The 23,742-nt window shown below is 44.4% G+C and overlaps 1 protein-coding gene across 2 annotated transcripts in view; it reads right to left on the bottom strand.

The window, feature by feature from the left end:
- Nucleotides 1-23,742, bottom strand: part of GTF3C5 (general transcription factor IIIC subunit 5) — a 48,837-nt gene that overhangs the window by 23,254 nt on the left and 1,841 nt on the right. Inside the window, exons 3-8 of one of the 2 annotated variants that reach the window (XM_085855611.1) lie at nt 22,046-22,244; nt 21,528-21,708; nt 21,296-21,400; nt 11,360-11,474; nt 2,058-2,138; nt 1,410-1,510 (exon numbers count right to left, since the gene is read on the bottom strand). In XM_085855611.1, the coding sequence (XP_085711737.1) occupies nt 1,410-1,510; nt 2,058-2,138; nt 11,360-11,474; nt 21,296-21,400; nt 21,528-21,708; nt 22,046-22,244 (782 nt within the window). Of the gene's footprint in view, nt 1-1,409; nt 1,511-2,057; nt 2,139-11,359; nt 11,475-21,295; nt 21,401-21,512; nt 21,709-22,045; nt 22,245-23,742 lie in introns of both variants that reach the window. The other variant, XM_085855610.1, reaches the window with a different exon arrangement.

Genomic DNA, 23,742 nt, shown 5'->3' with positions numbered 1-23,742 from the left:
ACAACCATCCATGCCCATGTCGGGGAACGTCGGCCGAGGCCCTCCATTTTCTTCCCCCTCATTTTTTTTATCGTTATTCGCTTTTGAATTAGTTTTTTTTTTTCCACGACCACTTGAGCGATTCACATGAAACTTTCAACATCGGAGCACCCTATCCATGGAGAAGTTTTTAACAAAGTTGTATGGAAAATGCAGCTGGTGTTCCCGAAAGCTTGTTTTCCGTGGGCATGGGTTGCAGGGCGTTTTACGTATCCGATGCAGGACACTCGATTGAGGGAGCAGGAATTTGGAAGTTGTCCCGGGTCATCGACCACGGACTGGTCGACTTTCATGGGAGCAAGTATTCTAATATGGTCAGTAGATGGACTTTGTGAAATTTTCATTTTCAGCTGACCTATACTAGGAAGTCGCACCACATATCATTCTTCTTTTGTATGTAGCACATGGCTGTGGGTCGCACAATTTGCTGGGGGCACGGCTGTGCGACTGATGCAGTGCCCCCTGTAGGTTAGAGAAGGGAGTTGGAATTTGGTCAGGTTGCTGACGACAGCTCCCCTACTCTTCACAAAGGACACCGTGGTATCTTTAACGTACACCAACTAATGCCGGGAGATGGGACTCCCAGTTTAACGTCGTCCTGGGGGACGGCGCACACATTGATGCCTCGTCCTGCACGCGAAGCATGAGGACGACAGTTTATAGTTGTGTTGAGATTAAAAGCAGTTAAGACAGCTCTGAGATGAGTGTGCATACCTCTTGGCTATCCTGCTAACCGTTACACATAATTGATGCGGAGATTCACCATCTGGCCGAACTATCGGATCTGTACCTACCATCAGATCTGCCGCGCCATTTTCCTGAATGCAACACACCAATCGATCTGTAAGAACCTGGAAGGTGTTTAAAACGAATGTGAATCCATTCAGTTTCAAACTTGTATGAGAAAAATTAAACGGTGATGTGAGCACAACGTCCAAAGTCGAAACAAGGAAATGCATCCAATGCGTCATCGTTACCAAATGGTAAACTTTATCAGGGTAGATCAGGCTTATCACCAATTACCAAATTTCCGTGCGATCCTTTGTACCTGTTCGATATGTTCTCAATAATCTGCTTCATTGGTGGTTTGTTAGATCTTTCCCTTTTTTTCTCTCACTTATTGTAGGCAATTTGTGACAACAGAAACACATAAAAAGTTAACAAAAGTCCAACCTCACGAATTAGCTTGAGACCCCGTACCTTTTGCATTGTAAAATACTTCAGACACTCAAAATTGAGACGCAACGACGCTGGACCAGAGAAGAAGCAACGAGTTAGATTTGCAACCTTGAGACTTACTTGCACGACTCGACAAAATCATTTTGTACCCAACCTCAACCTGGGCCGGAGTGCAAGCACGTTCGCCTTACGCTGTGCAAGTTTTTCCCGGTGATGATCTTGGTGCGACCTTCCGCCGTCGTCTCTGTGTTTTCTGTGTTGTTCAGCTGTCGAACACTGGCAGGTTGCGGAGCTGGGGAGATGAGCATTCGCACAGGCGATCTAAATACGAGTGTGTGCAAACTCATTCTGCACACCGTGGACAAGCGTGGCCCATCTTATTGTATACGTCATCGAAAGGATACAGAAGTTCGACATCGGCAAAAGTACCAAACTTTTAAGAATTGGAATGTAACAAAAATCCAGAGACACTGAAGAAAGTTTATGTTGACATTGTTCTTACAAGGTGCTTACCGAAGATAGCAACCTGACAGTTTGGCCCCATACCATAAAACAGGAAAAAAAAAAAGACAAACAAAGGTTCGATACAAAGAGACAATTGTGAACAAAGTAAAACGTCAAAAGGCAAAACGAAGAGAGAAATCTCATAAAAAGGATCGAAACAGAAAAGAAACAATCGAAAGGAAAGAGTCCAAATTATTTTCCATGTTGTTCATTTGTATTAGCTCAAACATTTGCACGTGACTTCTGTGAACCAATGCAGGATAAAGTCGTCATCAATTAACGAATTATTTCACTTCTCGTGGTGCGGTGTTGCGGCGGCTCCAATATATGCCTACCTGGCTTGCTGATAGCACCGGGCAGGTTGTAGTTGTAGGTGCTCCGTTTTGCTTTCACTGACAATACGGAGGACAAGCTTCCTGGAAGAGAAACACAAATGTATATGAAAGCAGCTGGGCCAATGCAACATCAACGAGTTATTTCAATCACAGCATCATAACTGTATTTCTAAATACACGTCTATACACAGTGCACATTGGAAGTCTACATCCCATTTCAAAATTCTCACCTTTTGTTGCCTTATAATCTGGAATTAAACAACATTACATCAGACTTTTTCCACCTTTATTTGCACATCGTAACCCACAACTTCCAAATGAAAAACACATTCAACAAATTTCAGAAAATTAATTTAAAATACAAAACTAGAATATCTTGGTTTGATAAATGTCCACCACCCTCAGTTAATACTTGGTGGAAGGACATTTTACAGCCATTGCAGCTGTGAGTCTGTTGGCAGAGGTCTCCACCAACTTTGCACACCTTGATTGGACAATATTTGCCCATTCTTCTGTACAAACCTGTTCAAGCCCATCAAGTTGTGGTCAAGTTGCGTGGGGAGCATTGATGGACGGCAATCTTCAAGTCATGCCACAGATTTTCGATTGGATTTAGGTCAGAGCTCTGACTGCGCCACTTGAGGACATTTATCCTTTTGTTCCTTAGCCCCTCCAGTGTAGCTCTGGATGTGTACTTGGGGTCGTTGTCGTGCTGAAAGGTAAACTTCCGTCCCAATTTCAGCTTTCTTGCAGAGGGCGGCAGGTTTTCCTCTCGGATTTTTCGGTATTTTATTCCATCCATTTTGTCTTCTATCTTGGCAAGTGCCCCAGTCCCTGCTGATGAGAAACTTCCCCATAACATGATGCTGCCACCACCATACTTCACAGTGGGGATGGTGGTCTTTGTGTGATGTGCTGTGTTGGGTTTGCTCCAAATGTAACGTTTTACATTTAGGCCAAAAAGTTCCATCTTGGTTTCATCAGACCACAAAACTTTTTGCCACATGGCTTCAGAATCTCCAGAGTGGGTTTTTGCATTCCTCAAACAGGACTCAAGGTGGACTTTTTTGAGTAATGGCTTCCCTCTTGCTACCCTTACATACAGGCCAGACTTGTGTAGTGCTTGGGATATTGTTATCACATGCATACAGTGACCAGTCTTTGCCATAAGTCATGTAGCTCTTTCAAAGTTGCCATTGGCCTCTTGGTGGCCTCTCTGATCAGTTTCCTACTTGCTTGGTCATCCAGTTTGGAGGGATGGCCAGATCTAGGCAGGGTCTTGGTGATACAATACACCTTCCACTTCTTAATGATTGTCTTGACTGCTCCAAGGGATATTCAAGGCCTTTGAAACATTTTTTGTACCCATCACCTCATCTGTGCCTTTCCATAACTTTATCCCAGAGGTCTTTTGAAAGCTCCTTGGTGCTCATGGTTGAGTTTTTGCTGTGAAATGCACCACCCAGCAGAGGAAACCTACAGGAACAGCTGATTTTATTCTGAAATAATCAGAATCACCACAATTTAATACAGGTGGAGGGCGATTAACTTGGTGTGTGTGATTTTGAAGGTAATTGGTTACACCTGAGCTCATTTACAATGGGGGGGGGAGGGGAGTGGACACTTATCCAACCAAGATATTCTAGATTGTATTTTTAATTAATTTTCTGAAATTTGTTGAAATTGTTTTTCACCTGGAAGTTGTGGGTTACCATGTGTAAATAAAGGTGGAAAAATCCTTATTTAATGAAATTTAATTCCAGGCTATAAGGCACCAAAAGGTGAATATTAGTCCGGTGAGCTTATGTGATCGAGCATTGTCTGTAGGCCAGTCAGTCAGTCAGTGAGTCTGTAAACACTTCAGTCATTATCGCTTGAACCAAAAACACGATTTTGATGAAACTTGGCCACAAGCCTCATATCTGATGCCCAACGAAGGTTTATTGACCGCATCAAAATCTGCACTCGTTAACTGGTTGAAATCGGGCCGAAAACACGAAAAATTCCTGCCCTAACCTCCAGGGAGTGTTGCATCAGCAGCAAAGCCATTCCCTCAGCCAAAAATATGACCTGTAACCTGTGAACATGCATCGCTGTAATCAGCATCGAGGGGGCTTCTATTCAACCAATCACGTCACCAGATTGTGCACATGAACAAAATTTCGATATTGTTGTGGAATTCCGCCCGCCGGCGTGCGAACGACCGCGTCCAACCAATAGCGGTCGCTTCGCCCACCGAACGGACAATCCAGTCGTAACTTTCTGGAACAAAGCCAGAAACCAGTCATGGGTGGGTTTTTAATCCCACCACAACCTTGTCCGCACTCTACCTGCGCTACAGGGTCCGATTGCCAAATCTTTGATTGAATGAATTATTCGCGCAGGTAGGTTACCGAGAGATTGTACCTCAACGGGACCGCTTGGAAACGAACTGCTTAAGCAGCTTGCTTCCTTTTGGGATAACTGAGCGGGGTATTATCGCGCAATCCCGTTACTGGACCGGATCACTTTACCAGCTATTTAAAAACCAACTATATTCCGAGTGCAAGATGGGGCAGTTCAATGAGGGAATGGACGCAACGAACAGGTTTACATTCACACAAGGACATTTATTATAATAAAGCATGTATGCAATTAAACAAGGCAAAACACGTATGCAATTATACAAGCAACAAAAGCATGACAAAAGAACTACAACTGCCTACTTATTATGTACATTCACTTGCACTTAACAGCAGTTCCTACTTATTCGACGGGCCCACGGACACAAGTACGCACACACACACACACACCCAATAAATGGTGGCAGAGGCCTTTAATAACGAGCTCCAGCTCGGAGGACAGGTGAGCTCAAACCTCTCCACCTCGTGTGGTCTTCAAGTTGTTCGGACCTGGGCTCCAGCGAGAGCGAGCTGGATCCAAATCGCCGTGAGCTGCGATCCTTCCCGAGCTAACACGAATCCTCCCGCGCTTCTCAACACGTGCTGGTCAGACGAGGCGCTGATCCTTCCCATCGATGCGTCGCTTCCCCGAGGAACCACCTCCCGCGCTTCTCAACACGTGCTGGTGAGACGAGGCGCCGATCCTTCCCATCGATGCGTCGCTTCCCCAAGGAATCACCTCCAAGAAGAGGCCGATGAATCGCACCAAGCCGGGAACCAAAATGGAGAACAAAGAGCTCCACGAACCAAGAAGAAGAAGCCACCACTCGCAGCTCGAGCCGAGCAACCGGCTTAACTTCCTTCCAAACAGGGCAGCGTGAAGCAAAATGCTCTCCCGAGCCAAGCAGAAGCCGAAACTCACTGAACCACCAAAGCAAAAAGCTTCCGAAGGCCTCAACCCTAACGCAACCCAAGCAGGACCCGACAGTCTGCTGAACGACTCCCCTCGACTCCCTTCTCCAACTCTGCCCACGAACAAAAGAAAAAGATCTCTTCTTATCCTTCTCCCGCCCTTCCCCCGATCCCAGCGTGACTCATGCCCTCGTGCTCCATCCCCCGCTCAGCCACGGGTGGGAGGGAGTTGTTGACATCATGAGTCACGGGACGGCAGGGTGGTTCTTGCTCTCCGCAGAAGAGGGCGGAGGGATGTCTCCATTGTTCGTTCCCTAACTATTAAATTGATCCGCAGCGCATCTAATCGATTTCTGAACATTTAAACAATGGAAGGTGAGCTATCTAGGGAACAAGCACTTATCAACATAGCTGACTAAAGGAACCTGCATGTTGTGTGCAATCAAATTCCCAAATTCGTAACAATATTTTATGACGTCATTGACTGTTGCTCCTGATCCAGGTGAGCTTCAGGATCCGTGGTCCTTTTATTTATTTATTTTAAATCAGCAGACAGTCGAAAGAGCGATTTAATATTACTGTTGTTTTTTTTTTTAATTTATTTTAAAGTAATTTAGCTGACTTTTTGTTTTTTTACTGGTGGGGCGGTGACCCAACATCCCCTGCAGTCCAAGTGCCAGTGCTTGACGATACAAGTCAGGTCGGCAAGCACTTAACATGAATAGCTCGTTCACCCTATAACTGTCTGATTGCTCCCCGAAACCCCGCTGCCATTCCCCCTTCCCCTACTCCCACCCGTACACTCGCAGATCCAGGTTATTTAATTATTCATTGCTTATAATGTCAGCAACAACCACAAACGTATTAGCTATTTTACGAGAACAGTAATGACTTTTTTTATACATTCAACAGAAGAACAATTAGCTCGATGTAATCAAAACTCCGACATCGTAGGTAAAATTATAAACTGTTGGTTCAAAGTGTCTGCGTAATGGATTTAAAGGTCGACTGAACTCCATGCCTGGTGTTGGCTTTATGGTTAGAGTGGCAGGCTTTGGATCCTGGGGTCCTGAGTTCAAATCCCACTCAGCTGTTGAATTAATTCCAGGTGGGGTTAACTGGGCCTGTCATCCTTCCGAGGTCGGCAAAACGAGTGCCAACATGCCGGTGTACTGTGTCGGAGCGGCGACCCGTCCAGGATTATGCCCAATAGCCCAGGACACTGCTTAGGCAGCACCAACGCTCTGCACAGAGTGTGGTCCCAATCTCCTCTACTCCTCTGAACTCCCGCAAGAGATTTTGCTGAAGAAAAAGGTTTTTCGAATTTGTAATGATTGTTGAGCATCTTGTATCCATTGTAGTTGTCCCTCTTTGTGAGTTTGTTTGTATTCGTTGTTCTATTTCAATATTGTGGCGTGACATGGCATCGAGTCTCAGATGTGGTTTCCCTCGAAATACTCAGAAAAAATTTTTTTGGGCCCGTTATCTTTTACTTCCTCTTTCCCCAGTTCTCTCCCACTCAACTGAATCCATCCTACTCTAGTCTCCCTAACCCTCACAATAAATCCTAACTATCCACCCCCACAATCCACTCTGACCTCTGGAAAGCCAAAAGGATGACACCAGACCTTCAATCTGAAGGGGTTGGAGTAAGAACATGTGTATATATATATATGTATATATATATATATATATATATATATATATATATATATATATATATATATATATATATATATATATATATATATATATATATATATATATATATACAGTGGGGAGAACAAGTATTTGATACACTGCCGATTTTGCAGGTTTTCCCACTTACAAAGCACGGAGAGGTCTGTAATTTTTATCATAGGTACACTTCAACTGTGAAAGACGGAATCCAAAACAAAAATTCTGAAAATCACATTGTATGATTTTGAAATAATTAATTTTCATTTTATTGCATGAAATAAGTATTTGATCACCTACCAACCAGTAAGAATTCCAGCTCTCACAGACCTGTTAGTTTTGTCTTTAAGAAGCCCTCCCATTCTCCACTCATTACCTGTATTAACTGCACCTGTTTGAACTCGTTATCGGCATAAAAGACAGCTGTCCACACTCAATCAATCAGACTCCAACCTCACCAAAATGGGCAAGACCAGAGAGCTGTCTAAGGACATCAGGGACAAAATTGTAGACTTGCACAAGGCTGGGATGGGCTACAGGACAATAGGCAAGCAGCTTGGTGAGAAGGCAACAACTGTTGGCACAATTATTAGAAAATGGAAGAAGTTCAAGATAACAGTCAATCTCCCTCGGTCTGGGGCTCCATGCAAGATCTCACCTCGTGGAGCCTCAATGATCATGAGAGGTGAGGGATCAGCCCAGAACGACATGGCAGGACCTGGTCAATCATCTGAAGAGAGCTGGGACCACAGTATCAAAGAAAACCATAATTAACGCACTACGCCATCATGGATTAAAATCCTGCAGCGCACGCAAGGTTCCTCTGCTCAAGCCAGTGCATGTCCAGGCCCATCTGAAGTTTGCCAATGACCATCTGGATGATCCAGAGGAGGAATGGGAGAAGGTCATGTGGTCTGATGAGACCAAAATGGAGCTTTTTGGTTTAAACTCCAGTCGCCGTGTTTGGAGGAAGAAGAAGGATGAGTCCAACCCCAAGAACACCATCCCAACCGTGAAGCATGGAGGTGGAAACATCATTCTTTGGGGATGCTTTTCTGCAAAGGGGACAGGACGACTGCACCGTATTGAGGGAAGGATAGATGGGGCCATGTATCGCGAGATCTTGGCCAACAACCTCCTTCCCTCAACAAGAGCATTGAAGATGGGGCGTGGCTGGGTCTTCCAGCATGACAACGACCCGAAAAACACAGCCAGGGTAACTAAGGAGTGGCTCCGTAAGAAGCATCTCAAGGTCCTGGAGTGGCCTAGCCAGTCTCCAGACCTGAACCCAATGGAAAATCTTTGGAGGGAGCTGAAGGTCTGTGTTGCCCAGCGACAGCCCCGAAACCTGAAGGATCTGGAGAAGATCTGTATGGAAGAGTGGGCCAAAATCCCTGCTGCAGTCTGTGCAAACCTGGTTCAGAACTACAGGAAACGTCTGATCTCTGTTATTGCAAACAAAGGTTTCTGTACCAAATATTAAGTTCTGTTTTTCTGATGTATAAAATACTTATTTCATGCAATAAAATGCAAATTAATTATTTCAAAATCATACAATGTGATTTTCAGGATTTTTGTTTTCGATTCCGTCTTTCACAGTTGAAGTGTACCTATGATAAAAATTACAGACCTCTACTTGCTTTGTAAGTGGGAAAACCTACAAAATCGGCAGTGTATCAAATACTTGTTCTCCCCACTGTATATATATATATCAATTTGTTTTAAACACCTTGGTGATGTCCTTGTATTGAGCCTGCCATACTCCGACCCCACGACTCCTCCGACTTTTTTTCCCAAACTCTTTAACATATTCAACTGAAACTTAGTACATGGCTTTATAATGATAAGTTACACAATACGTTCGAGTTTCATGGCGTTTCCTCAATTTTTCACGGAGTTATTCCCTTTTTGGACTCGGGGGGGGGGGGGGGGAATATCACATCGGTCAGGGGACATGTGTTGAAAAGCAACTGTCGCTTTTGTTATTTCTGTTTTTGCCGTTCGTGTTTCGAGTCAACTTTTTGTCCCAAACCGTATCCTATTGTTGTGTTGAATCATCCGATTCATCTCTCGAGTTCAGTTGGGCCTAACTGCGATAGTCGAGTGTGCTTCCCCTCGGTTTAGCTCCTTTTATTCCAGTTATTGTTACTCATGATCCCTTAGCTAAATCCATTTCCCCTCCTCCCTCAAAAATTCAAACAAAATCTCTCTCCTTCACCTGGGGTGAAAAACAGCAATAAATTCAGGACGAGCAATCCAAACTCCCATTTCATTTTCCTATCCCTTCTTCCACAAACTGAATGAAACATTAATATTCCTTAAAATGTCTTCACAACATTTAAAAATAAAAAATAAAAAAAAAGTTTCTAAAATGTATCTTAAAATTCCTTACTCCACCAGGAGCAATACATTCACTTTTCCTCTTCGTCAGAATCTCTTCCTTTTCTCCTTGACGAGGCTCATTTCCCAAAACCTCCTCGCTCCGAAACGCTTAGTTCTTCGAGCCTCCTCTTTCACTTTGAGCCAAATTTTCCTCCATGCCTTCAACCAAACACATTCTCACCACCACCCATTCATCCAGGAAGTCCGTCACAAGTTATCCAGTCTGGGAATCCCGAGACACCAATTTGCCAAAGGCTGTGTGTACATGACAAAAACTTCCCCTTCACGTCCATTCCTGGTGTTAAACCCCTCCATTACAGTCCCATCCACACATCTGCTTCCCCTCGCCTTCAACTTCGTCCTGCCTCCACTCCTCCCATCCCACTCTCACCAACCATCTTAAAGAGGTTCAGTCACTCAAACTCTTGGCTCTCACCCTCAGCCATGATCTCTCTTGGGCAAGCCACATTTCAAAGTTGGCTTCCAAAGCCAGATGCCAACTGGGCATACTTCGTTGTGCAAAGTCCTTCCTTAGCAGCACACCTGAGCTCCTATCCACCTACAAGGTCTTCATCCGCAGCTTGTTGGAGTACTGCTCTCCCCTTTGGGCTGGCTCCCCTGACTCACATATTTTTCAGCTTTATGCCATGGAAACAAAGGCCTTCAAGATCATTGGAATCTCTCGCAATGAAGCTAAGTGTATAGGCTCTTCACTTCGCCATCGCCAACAGGTCGGTGGTGTCTGTTTTCTTCTGCCTCATTTCTGGTCTTGCACCCTCTACCATCTCCGTGCTTTGTCCCCCCAGGTATCTACAGGACACATGTGGTCCACCAGGAACCCCTCCTCGTGAAACTTCCTAAATCCAGAACTACTGCTCACCTCCACTCATTTATTTCTTTTTTGCCACCTGTGGAACCAACTTCCATACAATTTTCAATGTCATTCCTCCCTACAGGTCTGAGATAGCTGTTCACCACCATCTCAAGTTAACCCCATCCAAAACGATGATCTTTTCTACACCCGTTAAACCACCCCGCACCCCCCCCCCCCTTGTGTTGTGTCCTCATATATTCTGTGTCCTACCTCTTCCGCAAGTGCAGACCATGCATATACATTGAAAAAAATAAAAAAAATCCCGAGCAACGGCACACTCATTGATGCCTCACCCTGCCTGCGAGACACCGGGATGACAGTTTATAGCTGGGCTGAGATTCAAACCCAGTCGCGATGGTCCACATGTAAGTGTGTGTACCTCGAGGCCATCCTCCCATCCCGGGGCAACAATGAAGTGCTGTGTCGTCGCTGGACCTCTTCTAGATGCTAGTTTGTGTATTCTGGTAATTTGCTGGCTTTATGTGGTCAAGGAGGTTTGAAATTATATCCCTGAATGCTACAAACATTTACCTCCAATAATCGGGGCTTCGTGGACTTCTGATGATGATGATGGCCACCTTGATCTTGAACATATATCGACTGACTGCACGTGAAGCTCTCCTCTCTCTTCGACTCGTGTCCAAAAGGTCGTGCGATTGTCCACCAAATGGTGGAATTACCAAGTTAATTTTCCTTGTTCTGTGCTGGAAGGATGACGTTTCTTGCCGTTGTAATAATGCTGGGTATCGGGGATCCGTGTTGTAACATGTACAATATAAAAGATGTCGTACATCGACATCCTTTTAGTCACCGTTTTTGGAATGCTGCTGCACTTTGCTTCACTGCTTCCAATTGCTGTCACTTTCTGAAAAATCTATGGTGGTGGATCATTTAGATTTTAAACGAACAACAGTTCATAGAACCTGCAAAAACAACAAAGCTTATATTCAACTTTCGTCGTACGAATCGATGAATATTGGAAAATTAGAAGGTCTTCCGACACCACATACCTGTGAAGAGGAAACACCATACAATGACTGTAATCAAATAATTTTCAGGCACTGCAGCCTACTTACCGTGCTTACGTGCCGAACGGAGCCGGAAGTCCAACACCTGATACGCTTTGGCTTCAGGGTACTTGCGGGGATCATATCCAATACGCACCCACAGGCTACGCCACGGGCCAGTCAACTGCAAAAAAAAAGTAAAAAATAAAACAAAATTGGAATATCTTCTGCTTCATGGAGGAAAAGTTTACTCATGGAAACAACTCAGTATTTTCCATATCAAAACTCCAGTCCACATAGTGCCTCGTCTCCACGAGAACGTCGACACCTTGCCCACACTTTGTTGAGGGATGCTGAATTTGCTGCTGTGTTCTCGAACTGAGGCCGAGTTGTGATACATCCACATATCCTGACTGTTAAACATGCATGGAATTGTACCCAAATGACTGATGACTCAAGAATGCATCACACGTCCAAATGGGGTATCCGTGAATTTTTACATCAACCCTGTAAGACTGCATCAAGTTTATGTCTTGGTGGTGGAGAAACAATGCTTCTGTGCAGCTCGGTATAGTATAGTCCCGGGCTGTCTAATGGAAACAACGCACAAGTGACAAATCTAGTGAAGATTCAAGAGCCTTCATTGATGTGTATTTTAGGATATAGTAACTTATCTTCTTATCAAGACCCACATCTTTATATTGCCATCTGCCTGAGGTTACAATCTACTACCCGTCCTCCAATTCTTTCTGCCCTGTGAGGATTTTGTTTTACACACAGCTGTGAAGGTATGTGGAAGAGCAGAACCATCCATCCATCCATCCATCAGGACCATACTCTATAGCCAGTGGTCAGCAACCCAAATAAGAGCCTTTTTTTTTGTAAATTCGGTCAAAAACGCGATATCGAAAGAGCTGCAATGCACATAAACCCAATTTATGTGCCCTTCTCGTTTCGTGTGACTTCTCCTGTAGAGTTGATTTTGGATTGTTGTTCGATGTTTGGACAGTATGCTGTCGTTTTCATTTTCAAGGTGGACTTTACTTTAAACTCGCCTCGTTCAATTGGTTTCTCAGTGTGCTTTTTTAAATGAAATTCAGATTTGGAAACACTTGCTCGCGCAGGTAAGTCGATCCGAAGATGGACAGAATGCCAAATGCGTATCTCTTCACGTTGCTTTAGGTTTCCGGTAAAAAATTCCAAACTTAAAACACTATTTGTTCTTGTGTTTTTTTTAAGATCGTGCATTTCAGTCCACCTGTGTTGAAGTGCCAGAGTAGATCTGTGCCTTTCTAGATTTTCGAGTTTGGTCACTAAGCCTCTGTATTTCGAATGCCACATGTCCTTGTCCTGCAAATCGGCCAGTTCAAGTTCTAGTTCTGCTCGGTCTACTGCTGTAAATGCTGAAAAGTTGAGTGCAGAAGTGTCTGCTTCAAGGATTTTCAACACAAATGATAAAGTTCTTGCAGTTCCAGTGTCACGAGTTTTTTAGGTTCTCAGTGTCAAGTTCATAGTTTGTCTCCTCTTTGAATCGTTTCAGTGATGGGGAATGAGCCGGCAAACCTATCTCAGTGTCTCTCACAAACATTGATGGTTTTCCCTCAAATGATGGCACCTCTTCTAAAAGCAAGTGAGCTGTGTTTCCCTTTCCTCACAGCTTTGTGTTAAGGCCATTTAAAAGTCAGGTGATGTCCACCATGAAGTGAAATCTCTGCAGCCACTGAGGATCGGTAAGTTCTGCATATTCACTGCTTCTTGATGAATGATGCAGTGAAATGATAGCAAATTACGATACCAGTGTTTTGTTTTTTTTTCAACAAAGTAACAAACCCCTTGTGTGCCCCTTTCATATTCGGTGCCCCATCGGTCACGACTCAGATCACATGGCTGGTGCTCATTTCTTTCGTCTTTAGGCAGTCAACAATCGTTGGCAAAATATCTTCTCCCCTTGTTTGGCCTTTGAGGGGCAGCAATTCAATCAGCTCTTCTTGGGGTCCTTCGGAATCCACGTACCTGCCGAGAAGAGCAACCTGTACAATGTCATCATCATCATCATCATCACACGACTCGTCACAAGCGATAGAGAAGGCCGGAGCCGAATTAATGTCCTCAATCCGTTGACTGCTGATGTCTGTTGCCATTTTACTGTTCTGTCCCTCACCGTCTTTGCAGACAATGGCATGTGTCTAATGTTTTGAACAATTTAGTTTTTGTTTTTGAAATCACTGTACAGGTGCTCCGATACTTCAACGAAGCACCTTTTTTTTATATATTCACCATCTGTGAACGGCTTTCGTCGTTTCACAACCTCTTGAGTTATCACATAACTAGCGGTAGTTGTGCCACTCGGTGATTTCATCCATTCAGTGAATGTGTTCTGACTTTGGTCTGCTGTGTGCTTCAGCTCCTTGATGGCTCTCCCTCCCTCTCTCTCTCTGGCATCTCCAACTGGAAACTTTTCAGCTAACGTTGTGTATTTTTTTTTTTAGAAAATGCCTCTCGAGTTTGGATTTTTTCGTTGTTGTTGGCGAATTTCTCACGGCAAATGTGACGTAAAGGGAGCCCAGCCGAACTTGATATGAACGCGAAGGATTCGGTCCATTCATCTTGAAATTCTCCGTTTTCCTCTTCGATCTTAAAGCCATTTCACAGTTGATGTTCACAGAACCACTGATGAATGTTGCAAACTTCTGTTTCCTGAAAATAATTAAAAGACTCAAAACGCTGATGTAGTATCAGTATTCATCAATACGGTTCACATATGGAACAAAACACACACACACACAATTTCTTGGATGTGAGAATCTCATTTCGAATCCCTCTTTGAACATTCCTCATAACTGGCAAGTAAAGCCTCCAAGTCGAAATCCCTGGATTGTTGTGCCGTTGGCAGTTTATCATATGACACAACCGATCCTTCCTATCGGCACAATGGCCACAACAAAGTAATGAACAAAAATTCACCATTTGAACTCCGATTTTAACGAATGTAAATACAATGATGCAGTGCGCGTGTCGTTTTATTTCGTTTGTTTGTACTCCAAGATAGCGGACCGCAAACACGGTGACGTCACATGCACGTGCACCCTCTATTGAAGGGGTAGTCATCAAAACAAGGATACGAGGAAATCTATCAGGTGGAGGCCATTCAGCCCATCATGCCGACACGAACACCACACTAATCCATCCACACAAGATCCAAGGAAGAAAATGCAAAAAAAAATGTTTTTAATTAATGAATTTGTTTTATTAATTTTTATTTTTTAAAAAGTTTTTGTAGTTTTTCTTTCTTTTTCTTCTTCCCCTCAAGAGAGGGGGCATGGGCTTGGTTAAAACATACAACATCAACCACACAACCCCCCTTGACAAGACCCCCACCAACAGCACTCCGTACACAATCATCCATCAATGCACTAACTACCTCAAAGTTCTTTCAACATCCCCATAACTTCCAGGTACCTATCTAATTCCAATTTAAACTAATCTCCTGTTTCTGCTTCCACTACCTTTACAGGGAGACCATTCCATGCATTAACTACTCTCTGAGTGAAAGTCCCCTCCCTTACTACCATCTTAACTCTCCTCTTCTTTACTCTCAGGTTATGGCCCCTGGTCGTATCACTGTGTCCTCTGTTGAATAATTCATCTTCACTTATTTTATCTCGACCTTTCATTATCTTAAACTTCTCCATCATATCTCCTCATAATCACCTCCTTTCTAGTGTATAAAGCCCTGTCTCCTTCAACCGCTCATCATAACCGAGTCTAGCTAGGCCTGGAATCAATCTAGTAACCCTGCACTGAACCCTCTCTATGGAATCTACGTCCTTCCTGAGTTGTGGTGACCAGGACTGCACACAGTATTCTTGATGTGGCCCTCACTAACTTCCTGTCCAATGTTAACACCTCCTCTTTTGATATATAAATGATCCCCCTCCTGAAACAGCCTAAAACCCTATTTGCTTTACCTGTCGCTGCCTGGCACTGTGCTACCTGCTTACCTCCCATATCTATTACCACCCCCAGATCCTTCTCCTGTGTGACACGCTCCAAAATTACCCCTTACATCCTGTAATCTCTTTTTCATTGTTCTTTCCCATCCCCCCAACACCTTACACTTGCTCAGGTTAAATTACATCTGCCAATCTTTTACCCAATCTATACAAGTATCAACACTTTCCTGTATCTGATCACCACCCCCTCTGATATCCACCTCACCTCCAAGCTTTGTGTCATCTGCAAATTTGGAAAGCTTACTCTTTACCCCATTATCCAAATCGTTGATGCAAATAATGAATAGTAACGGTCCGAGTACTGATCCTTGAGGTACCCCGCCACTTACATCCTCCCAACAAGACATCCTCCCACTCACAGCCACTCTTTGCTTCCAATCACGAAGCCAGTTTACAATCCAATTATCTACCTGACCAGCCACTCCACAAGCCCTCACTTTGGCTACAACCTCAGATGTGGTACCTTATCAAATACCTTCTTGAAGTCTAGATATACTATGTCCACTGCCTTTCCCTCATCCACCCAATCAGACACTGCTTCATAGAAATCTAAACGATTTGTTAAACAGGAACTACCTTTGGTAAACCCATGCTGACGACCTTTAATTCGTTTGTATATATTTAAATGGTTCCTCATCTGGTCCTTAATTATTGTCTCCAACACCTTCCCCAAAACTGGTCAAACTAACAGGTCTATCGTTTCCCAATTCTTCTCTGGATCCTTTCTTAAATAATGATGTTACATTTGCTACTCTTCAATCCTCCGGTACCTGTCCCGACTCCATCTCACTTACCTGCTCAGCCACCTCCATCAACACTCTCGGGTGTATATTATCCGGACCCGGAGTCTTATCTTCTCTGAGATTACCGAGCTGTTCCTTTACTTCCTCCACTCCAACCTGGATCTTCTGTAAAAGCCCTTCCTCACCTCCTCCATAGATACTCTCAGCTACTGGCAATTCTCCTGACTGTTCTTGTGTAAAAGTTGAAGAAAAATACCTGTTTAATAAGCCTGCCATCTCACTTTCATCAGTAATCACATGTCGTTTGTTATTTAGACACAAATCGTTCATTAGGGGATTTTTCGCTTACCTGCCCAGTGAGGATCAGGGCGTCGCTAACTCTTTGGAAGTGGGGTTCGAATGGTAAACTGAGGTTGCGAAACGGGTTGAAGTCCTAATATTGCCGACAAGATGGCGAAAATAACCGCGTCATGGAGAGCAGGCTGTGTGTGGAGCACAACGTGCAAGTCTTGCTCGCAGAATTCGCCCGTAATCGGATGCACGTTCCTGTTTATCACTCCGCCAAAATTCTCAAGTATTATTTTATCTTTTCACGACACTCGCAGAGATTTTTCTGAAAAGGAACTTTATCGATCAGGCTTGAGAGCCACAACTAAGTCCTCAAAGAGCCGCAAGTTGCCGACCCCCGCTCGATACAAAGCGTTGCTGCTGCCAAAGCAGTCTCCTGGGCTATTGGGCACAATCCTGGACACGTCACCACTCCGATACAGGATGCTCGAATGTCTCGATCATCCCAGCAAGCTGGTACTCATTTTGCAAACCTTGGAAAGATGACAGGTAGAGTCAACCCCACCTGGTATTAATTCAACACCAAGCAGGATTTGAACTCTGGACCTTCGGATCCCAAGCCTGCCATCCTAACCAGTAAGCCAACACCAGGCATTAGAGCAGAACAACAGAGGGAAAAGGACTGAAAGTCCTTCATCTGCAGCTTGATGGAATACTGCTCTCCCCTCTGGGCTGGCCCTTGCTCAGTCTTCAAGATAACTGGAATATCCTGTGATGAAGCTGGGTCTACAGGCCTATTACTTTCCCATCTCACACACACACACACACACACACACACACACACACACACACACACACACACACACACACACACACACACACACACACACACACACACACACACACACACACACACACACACGTCATTGGTATCCCTGTCTTCTACCATATTCTCCCTAGTCTTGTACCCTCTTCCTATTCCAAGCTCCATCCACACCCACACACCTTCCAGCCCTCGTTTCTGCAGGGCTCACACTTTCTGGCAGTAACCCCCTTCTGGTGAAACGACCAAAATCCAGGATCACTGCTTACCTCCTCATTTGTTCCCCTTTTCCCCCCACCTGTGAAACCAACTTCCACACTCTCTTCAGTCTCATTTTTCCCTCCAAGACTTCAAGACAGCTGTTCACTACCATCTCACATCGTCCCCCAACCATAACCATGATCTTTTCTCCCCTCATTAAACCATCCCCAAGCCATTATCTTTCCAGGTTTCAAGTTTTTCCTTCCACTCTTGTATCCATCTTGTTCATACCTCAAGAATAATTCCTCGTAGCAAGAGGGGGAGGTTGCAGGTGAAAGGGAGATGGGGTCACAGTGGGTGTTGTCAAGGTCAGAGGTAGATATCAATCGATCAATGAATTTGTTGTAAAATAAAATAAAAAATTCAAAGCAAATTAATGGGAGACAAAATTGACGCGGTGGTGGGCAGTACACTTTAAGGTGGTGGGAAGAGTACGAATAAAAGAGTGGTGTTGACAGTCCTACATGCAAGAAAAGAGAGGATAACTTATTATTATTTTGTATTCAGCCTGTGGCTGCTGATTGCATCATTGCTGGGAGCACGGCTGTGCCGCTGATGCAGTGCCCACTGTTCCCAGTAAGCTGGTACTCATTTTGCCGATCTCAGAAGGATGATAGGTTGAGTCAACCCACCTGGTGTTATTTAACGGTAGGACAGGGGCTCCAACTTACGACCCAAATATCTTAAGCCAGCCACCTTAACCATTAAGACAACACCAGGTTTAGAAGGACGAATGAATGGAGGTGAGTAGTGAGGAGTATACCGTGAGACAGCCTCAATAAGATGCGAGTGATGTGGATGTCTTTCGGCTTCAAGGCCTCAAGGAGAACAAGATAGGAATAAGTATAGGACCAGCTAAATGCCATGACACATCTGGTGAAGGCCTTGCACACTGTTATATTCTGAGGAACGACTTGGACTTGTGGAGTATTCTGAGGCAGGTCAGGTATGGGAGCATGTGCTGGAGCAGCGCGTTGCTGCGTCCACTTTCGGCCGGTACTCCAGGGGCCTCCGTCTGGCCATCCCCCAGGCAGATGCCTGGCCCATCCCCATCTCCTTGAGATGCCGATCAACCTGCTGCAACCACGAGGCACGTGGTCGGCCCATTGGGCTCCTCCACTCACGAGGCTCCCTCGCTGAGAGAATCTGGTGAGCAGGATCAGCGTCAGGAAAATGAGAAATTTTCTGAGGCAGTAAGGGGATTTGGAGGCCAACTTAGACACCATTTACCCAAAACAGGTTATAACTGATCATGAGGCTCAGGTGTTCTGAAGACTGTATTTCTAGAGGAAACCACTGAAATAAATTGGGGAATTTTCCAGCTGGACCTTAGAGCAGGACAAAGTTAAAGTGTTGGACTTATCCTGCATTAAAAGAAACGTGTGCAGTAAATTTCTGGATGATAAGTGCCAGAGCACGGGACGTCGGTGTATGAGCAATGCAACGTTCCTGGCTAACACGACTGCTCAAATAGTTGAGATTTATTGGCTTCCTCGACACTCAATAGTAAATAAGTAAGGCATGCGATCAATGCTGCCTGACCCTCACACCTGCATCGCAAATCACGACATAAACTAATGGAGATGAGATTTATGGACGTCCCACTTTGATACCAAGACGTCCCACTTTCATCGGACACCTAACCCTGACCCATGACGTTTATTATTATTCAATTGAATTTAGAATGGGATTAAAATTAATTCAATTCAAATCAAATGGAACACCAAATAGGTACAGTCCTGCATCGGAGTAATCAGAAGGAACCGGAACAAGTAAAAACCAAAGATGAAGTACATCAGGAGGAACCGGTTTAGGATTCACATTTCAGCTGCTACTCCACAACCCTCAAACCCAGCCAGGAACAGCCAAGTGAGCTTTACTCAAAAAAAAAAATTAAAAAGAAAAAAGAACCCAGATCAAAAAAATTAAATAATTCTGGCTGCCAGACCATGTGTCCGATCAGGTTGAAATTTAAAACATACATATATACATATATAGATGTAACTCATCAATACTAGATTATAATTGTGAAGTTTCACATCGATCGTTGAAGAAGTTCAAGAAAAATATTGTTTTTTTAAAGTTCTTTGTTCAATCCAATATGGCTGCCCAACCATGTGACCTATCAATTATTTGTGAACACCCTGGTATCCTCAAGGCTTAGTGAACATGTGTGTGAAGTTTTCCCTCGATCTGTCCAGCCGTTCTGGAGAAGACTTTTAAAGGTTTTTGGGTAAATCCAATATGGCTGCCCAACCATGTGACCTATGATGTCATAGGTGGGAACGTTTTGTTCCTCATGGATAGGCGGTCAAAGCTGTAAAGTTTCGCCTCAATCTGTTCAGCCATTTCATAGAAGATTTGTGAAGGTTTTAAATAAATATATATATGGCTGTCAAACCACATGACCGATGACATCATCATTATTTTTTTCTTTTTTCTGCTGCCAAATTTATCCCAAAATGACCCTCAAAAATTTTCATACCGATCCGAGGTATCGTTCCACGTATGCAATTATGACGTCATAACGAAGACACCTATGACATCCTAAAAAAAAAAAAAATTAAACCATCTCCCATGTGGAGTGCTTGGCATGTGCCAAGTTTCAATTTTTTCCATGGTGTGGTTTCGGAGACGGAGAGGTCCAAAGTTTTTCCCTTTTTCCAACATGGCTGCCACACCACGTGACCTCTGACATAATTATCACTAAAACATTCTACACGAGTCGTCGCTCCTATGGGGAAAAAAATTCATGTCAATCCGACAAGCAGTTTCAGAGAAAAACCAGACTCACGTTCTGTGCGGACAAACAAACAAAGGCAGACAGACAGACAGACAGCCGGACAAACGGACCCAAATGTAATACCCTCTCCTCTTGAGGAGGTTAATATATATGCTAATGTCAGAACATTCACACTTGCTTCTGAGCCATCTGGCCCGGGTTCGAATCCCAACTCAGCTCCAAACTCTCATCCCCATATTTCGCAGGCAGTGATTCACCAGTGTGTGTGCCGTCCATCGGATAGACGTTAAACGGGAATCCCATCTTCTGACCTTAGTTGGTGGATGTCAACAATCCCACAGTGTTTTTCATGAAGAGTAGGGAGCTCTCACCGGCACACTGAACAAATTCCAAATTCCTGCTCTGATGTCCTGAGTTGTCGTTATCTAGGCCCGGACAGTTCTCTCGAACAAGCCCACGGCACAGAGACAGCCGATCGATCGATCTCCCAGCAGCGACTCAGAGATCCCCTACATCCAGGATGATGTATTCCCGCATTCCCAAAGTCAGGGCCATGACAGAGTGAGAGAGATAGGGAGGAGAGGTGAGGGGAGGGTAGAGGCGAGGGGAGAGGGAACGGGTCAGTCCAGGGGGACCGATCGGCACTCTGACCGTGACTGCACTGCCCTGAAAAATCCAGGCAGCAGGGAAGAATGGGGAAGATTTGGCCCCGAACTCGCATTGGGGGGTACAACCACCGCGAAGAGGCGTCCCCGACAGTTGCAACAGTCAAACGTCAGGCTGGGCCAGTCAGTTCGTGAAAGACTTGGGCCAAACCTTTCCTGGCCGATCCCACTAAAAAGGTGGGAATAACTGTGGCCATTAAAGAACAAATGTTACAACATCACTTCTGGTCAAATATATAATCATTCAATTTTTGGCAATCATGGAGTTGAAAGCCACATAAAAATTAAAAATCAAATAATAAAAATCCGCCCGATTCTCTTCTTCAATCACAAATCAATCGTTTCATCATCACTGCCCTTGGTAATCATTTTCAATCGTCGATTAGCAAATTGCTACCAAACACAATTTTTTTTTTTGTTCCTTCGTATATAAATTTGCATAAAAAGCTTACACACACTGAAAGCTCACCATGTAATATGCCAGAACAGGAAGCAGCAACTTTAGCTTGTCAGGGTGAAGTGGGCTCTGGGCACACAATGCTTTTTTGGACCACACCGGCCGCTCCACAAACAGCTGTTGGAGGTTCAAAACAAAACCAAAACCCTTTAGGATTGTCCGAGTGGAACGCACGGACGATACGGTATTCCGAAAAGCCATTCTGTCGTTTGTGAAGCATTCCGAGTACCTGGCGCAGCTTCACCTCTGCATCGCTCTCTTCGGGATGGAGGTTTACACGGGTCCAGTTGGTTACGGCTGCGTCCAAAGGCTGTTGTGGTACCCCGGCGTCCTCAAAATTAACAAAAATGGCATTGTGAGGACGGCGGGCCCGACCCTGTCTGATTATGTTTCCACTTGACACCTTCGGGGTCTTGTAACCCTCTCTGTTGGGAGTGACATAACAAGTTAAACATGTGCATCCAATACAGTACAGGAGAGTTCGGTATGAGGAGGAAACGTTTTTTTTTTTTCCAAAATAACAAAAATAACGACCAAAGTGAAGAAAAGAAAACGAAGAGTGTAAACATTGAATCAACGTGTACCAGTTTAGTGCTCTAGTGTAAGCACCCGTCTCATTATTGTGTCACTTTAACTTCAAATGCCATACCGTGTTACTCCATTGATCATCTCCTAGTATCAGTTTCATTAATTCAATTTACAGAGAAGTTCCTCAAGGAGATGTCAAGATTTGAAAAGAAGAGCAGGTTTAATAGGCTGGACCTGTGTTGGATCTCAGGCCTGTAGTAATAATCCACAGGGTTGTCCTGTCGTGAGAAAGCCGGTGGCAGGAGGAAGAGCGGTACGTTGCGTTGGAAGAAATCCATTCCCTCCGTCTTTGATATATTCAGAGCATCATACATGGACACCGTTTCATTGTTGTTACCCTGGGACACTCCCAGGTACTGAAAATCCACCAATCCTGCATTCATCCCCATCACCAAAATCAATGACACGAATGCAGACATGGAGCCTGTCAGTTGGTGTACATGTTTCAAACAAAATAGTTAAGAGTAAAAAAAGATTACTGATAAAAAAAATTACAAAGTAAACAAATATTTTTCATTGACCACTGAAACAACTAAAAATCAGCCAAAGAACCCCCCAAAAAAACAACATGACAGCATTTGGCATCAAGTGGACATCACCGAATATTTCAATGCACAAGGTGAAGTGTACGTTGATTAAAAACATATATAAATATTAGCTTTAAATAGCTTTTTTTCACATTAACACCCCGAAAGGCTTCTCAGCAGTTTGGGTATCACAGCCATAACAACGCGTGGTACCCCCTCTGACATCACAGCAGCGCGTGGTACCCCCTCTGACATCACAGCAGCGCGTGGTACCCCCTCTGACATCACAGCAACGCGTGGTACCCCCTCTGACATCACAGCAGCACGTGGTACCCCCTCTGACATCACTGCAGCGCGTGGTACCCCCTCTGACATCACAGCAGCGCGTGGTACCCCTACCTTTCACACTCTCTTCAATCTTATTTGACCCTCTGGGTCTTCAAGACAGCTGTTCACCATCATCTCATATCATCCCCCATCCAAAGCAATGATCTCTTCTACATTCATTAAAATAACCCCGCCCCCCCCACCCCTCCCCAAATTTTATGCATCTTGTCCACCCCTTCCCTCATCATGACTGACTGACATCCTTTATTTATCTATCTGTCTACCTTCTTCCTCCACCATGCTGTTGGCGTTTCCCCTTTCTCCTGCTGTTCCCTTTGTTATGTTGTGCCTTGTTCTGTTTTTTGTTCTCGCTCTTCCACGAGCCCAGACCATGGATTAAAAAACATAAAAAGCCTTGCTTTCCACGGCGTCAAGCTGAGCAAGATGTGAGGCAGGCGAACAGGTCACGATTTTTATGTTAATCTACCTGACTACAAGTCATCCTGTCATCCCTTACGACTTTGCTTGATATAAACAAGCGGATAGTCTCTTGGCAAAATAAGATTCATATTTGATTGTAATGAAGAACAAGGGTCTTAACAAGAACAAGGGCCAAACATGATATATGGCACGATATCTCAACAATGTATTGGGCCCGATATGTTCTCGTGGATCAGGCATTACAGCATCATCAAGTGCATCAAGCATTACCTGACTGGGCCAATTAAACATAACATTACTCAACCAATTAGCAGGCTTTGGGTACCAGTGACATCATAAAGATGATCTGAGTGGGGGTAGTCAAGGAGAAATCTCCTCCTCCTCCCCATGGATGCCCCATGTTCTTTGCACGTGCCTTGTCCTTCAAATTCTGGGCGTTAAGCAAGGAAGCAGCACGTACCATTTTCGGTCTTTGGTACGACTCGGCCAGAGCCAAACGACCTCTTTGCCAATCTACTCTGGCTTTTGCCGGTCGTGTGAAACATCAAAAGTGAAACAAAATCAGATAAATTTCGA

This window comes from Eptatretus burgeri, chromosome 14, assembly GCF_056783735.1.
Source record: "Eptatretus burgeri isolate ZD-2024b chromosome 14, Ebu_testis_v1, whole genome shotgun sequence".
Lineage (NCBI taxonomy): Eukaryota > Metazoa > Chordata > Myxini > Myxiniformes > Myxinidae > Eptatretus > Eptatretus burgeri.
This window is presented reverse-complemented; position numbering and strand designations above follow the sequence as displayed.